The sequence below is a fragment of the Condylura cristata genome, unplaced genomic scaffold (genome assembly GCF_000260355.1).
Source record: "Condylura cristata isolate star-nosed mole 26May11 unplaced genomic scaffold, ConCri1.0 scaffold00026, whole genome shotgun sequence".
In the NCBI taxonomy this organism is placed as follows: Eukaryota; Metazoa; Chordata; class Mammalia; order Eulipotyphla; family Talpidae; genus Condylura; species Condylura cristata.
The window spans coordinates 891,225-892,852 of NW_004567127.1; the positions used below are offsets into that span (position 1 = coordinate 891,225).

The window sequence follows — 1,628 nt, forward strand, 5'->3', positions numbered from 1 at the left end:
CCAGACGCCAACCCTGGCCCGAGCGGGGCACGCCGGGGCGCCCCCGCGTGAACCCTGCCTGCCACGCGAAGCCCGAGTCGGCTAACGAGGAAGCTCTTCGAGGCGCGAATAACTTCAGGAGGGCAAGGGGTGAAGTCAAGCCGTTTAGTGAGGCCCAGCAGGCCAGTGCAGGGGCCGCTGCCCGCGGGCAGAGCGGCCGGCCGCCGGGAGCCCAGGCGGCTGCAGAGGGTGTGTCGTGTGTGAGGTGTCACAGGCAACCAGGGCGCTAAATCCAGGAGGTGTTTACTGAGTATCCGGGGAGGCGAGCTGGGGTGGGGCTCCCCCAATCTGATCCTCCACGGCTCTGGGCTGACTCATTCTTTCTTGGGCTCTAGGGTGGAGCTGACACTTGTTCCCTGAGTTGGGCCTTGCTCCCCCTGGTCCTTGGTGGGCCCGGTCTCCCCAGTCACCAGGGCCACATTCCTCAGGTAGTGCGTGTTGAAGCAGTTGGTCTGTTGGTCCCCTGGACTGAGGTCACAGCAGAAGGCCATGTCGTGCCAGGAGTTCCGCCAGGAGCCGCACAGCTCGTCGATGAAGGCCGATTTCTGGTGAAGGAGAGAGGGGCGGGGAGGCCGTCAAGGCCAGGTGTGCATGTTGGGTGCCCCAAGCCCCCCTTCCCGCCGCCTCTACTGCTCTCCCCGGAGTCCCTTCCTGGGACCCCAGGAGGCCAGGCTGCCTCGCAGGGGGAGGCGCCGGTGGCAGCCAGTAGGTGCGCTGTGAACGCCGGCCACGGCACGCTCAGACGGGCACAACAGGGACAGACTTCCCGGGCGGGGAGGGGTCTCCCCGTCGTTCCTCCTGCGGGCTGGTGCGGGGTACCAAAGGCAGGTGGCCTGCAGCTCGCCCTCGCTGCTCCCGGCCCCCGCGCCCGGCCGGCGCCCACACGCACCTCGTCCTCGGCACAGCAGGCCTGCTCCGGCGGCGGCAGGTCGCAGCAGCGGACGGTCATGTTGTGGATCAGCCCGGGGATCTGCTTGCTGTGTTGGTGGGGAGGGCGGGTTAGGTCCCCGTGCACCCCAGACATCCCCCCAAGGCTGGGAGACTGATTCTGCCCTTGCGTGAGCACCCCGAGGGTGCCCCAGAGGAGTCTGGGGACGGACAAGGAGCCGGGGAGCGCTGGGCAAGACTCACTGCTTGCTGAGAACTCTCCGGTTTCCACAGAGGTGGTTCATAAGGTTGGGGGTGACGCGGCTGAGGTCAAGGGTCAAGATGTCCCGGTCGTAGTTGGGGTAGGGTGCCCTGCGGGCAAAACACTCATCACGGGCAGGGCTAGGAGGGTGCTGGCAGCACGAGTGGTGGTGGGTCTTCACAGCCTGCTCCCGGTCACAGTAGCCGTCCAGGGCGTCCTCCCACTGCGGGCCAGAGAGAGGGGGTCAGCGCCCGCCCCTGGGCCCGACTCCCAACTCTGCTCCCCCCAGAGTCCCCCTGCTGTGAGGGGCTCCCGGCCAGGTGCCCGACGGGAAGGCAGAGGGCCAGGGCGGCGGCCACTGTGGACGTGCGGGGCTGGGAAGGCGAGGGTGGAAGCGGGGTGTGGTTGGAGGCCGGCCGCGGGAGACAGCTGCAACGGGGCGCGTCGGCGGGGCAGAGCC

At 68.4% G+C, this 1,628-nt stretch overlaps 1 protein-coding gene across 1 annotated transcript in view; it reads right to left on the minus strand.

Annotated features, from left to right (window-relative positions):
• Nucleotides 1-130: 130 nt before the first annotated feature.
• Nucleotides 131-1,628, minus strand: part of ECM1 (extracellular matrix protein 1) — a 4,871-nt gene continuing 3,373 nt past the window's right edge. The window contains exons 7-9 of the mRNA XM_012730002.1: nucleotides 1,171-1,412; nucleotides 929-1,016; nucleotides 131-584 (exon numbers count right to left, since the gene is read on the minus strand). Coding sequence (XP_012585456.1) covers nucleotides 354-584; nucleotides 929-1,016; nucleotides 1,171-1,412 — 561 coding nt within the window. The 3' untranslated portion in view covers nucleotides 131-353. The remainder of the gene's footprint in view (nucleotides 585-928; nucleotides 1,017-1,170; nucleotides 1,413-1,628) is intronic.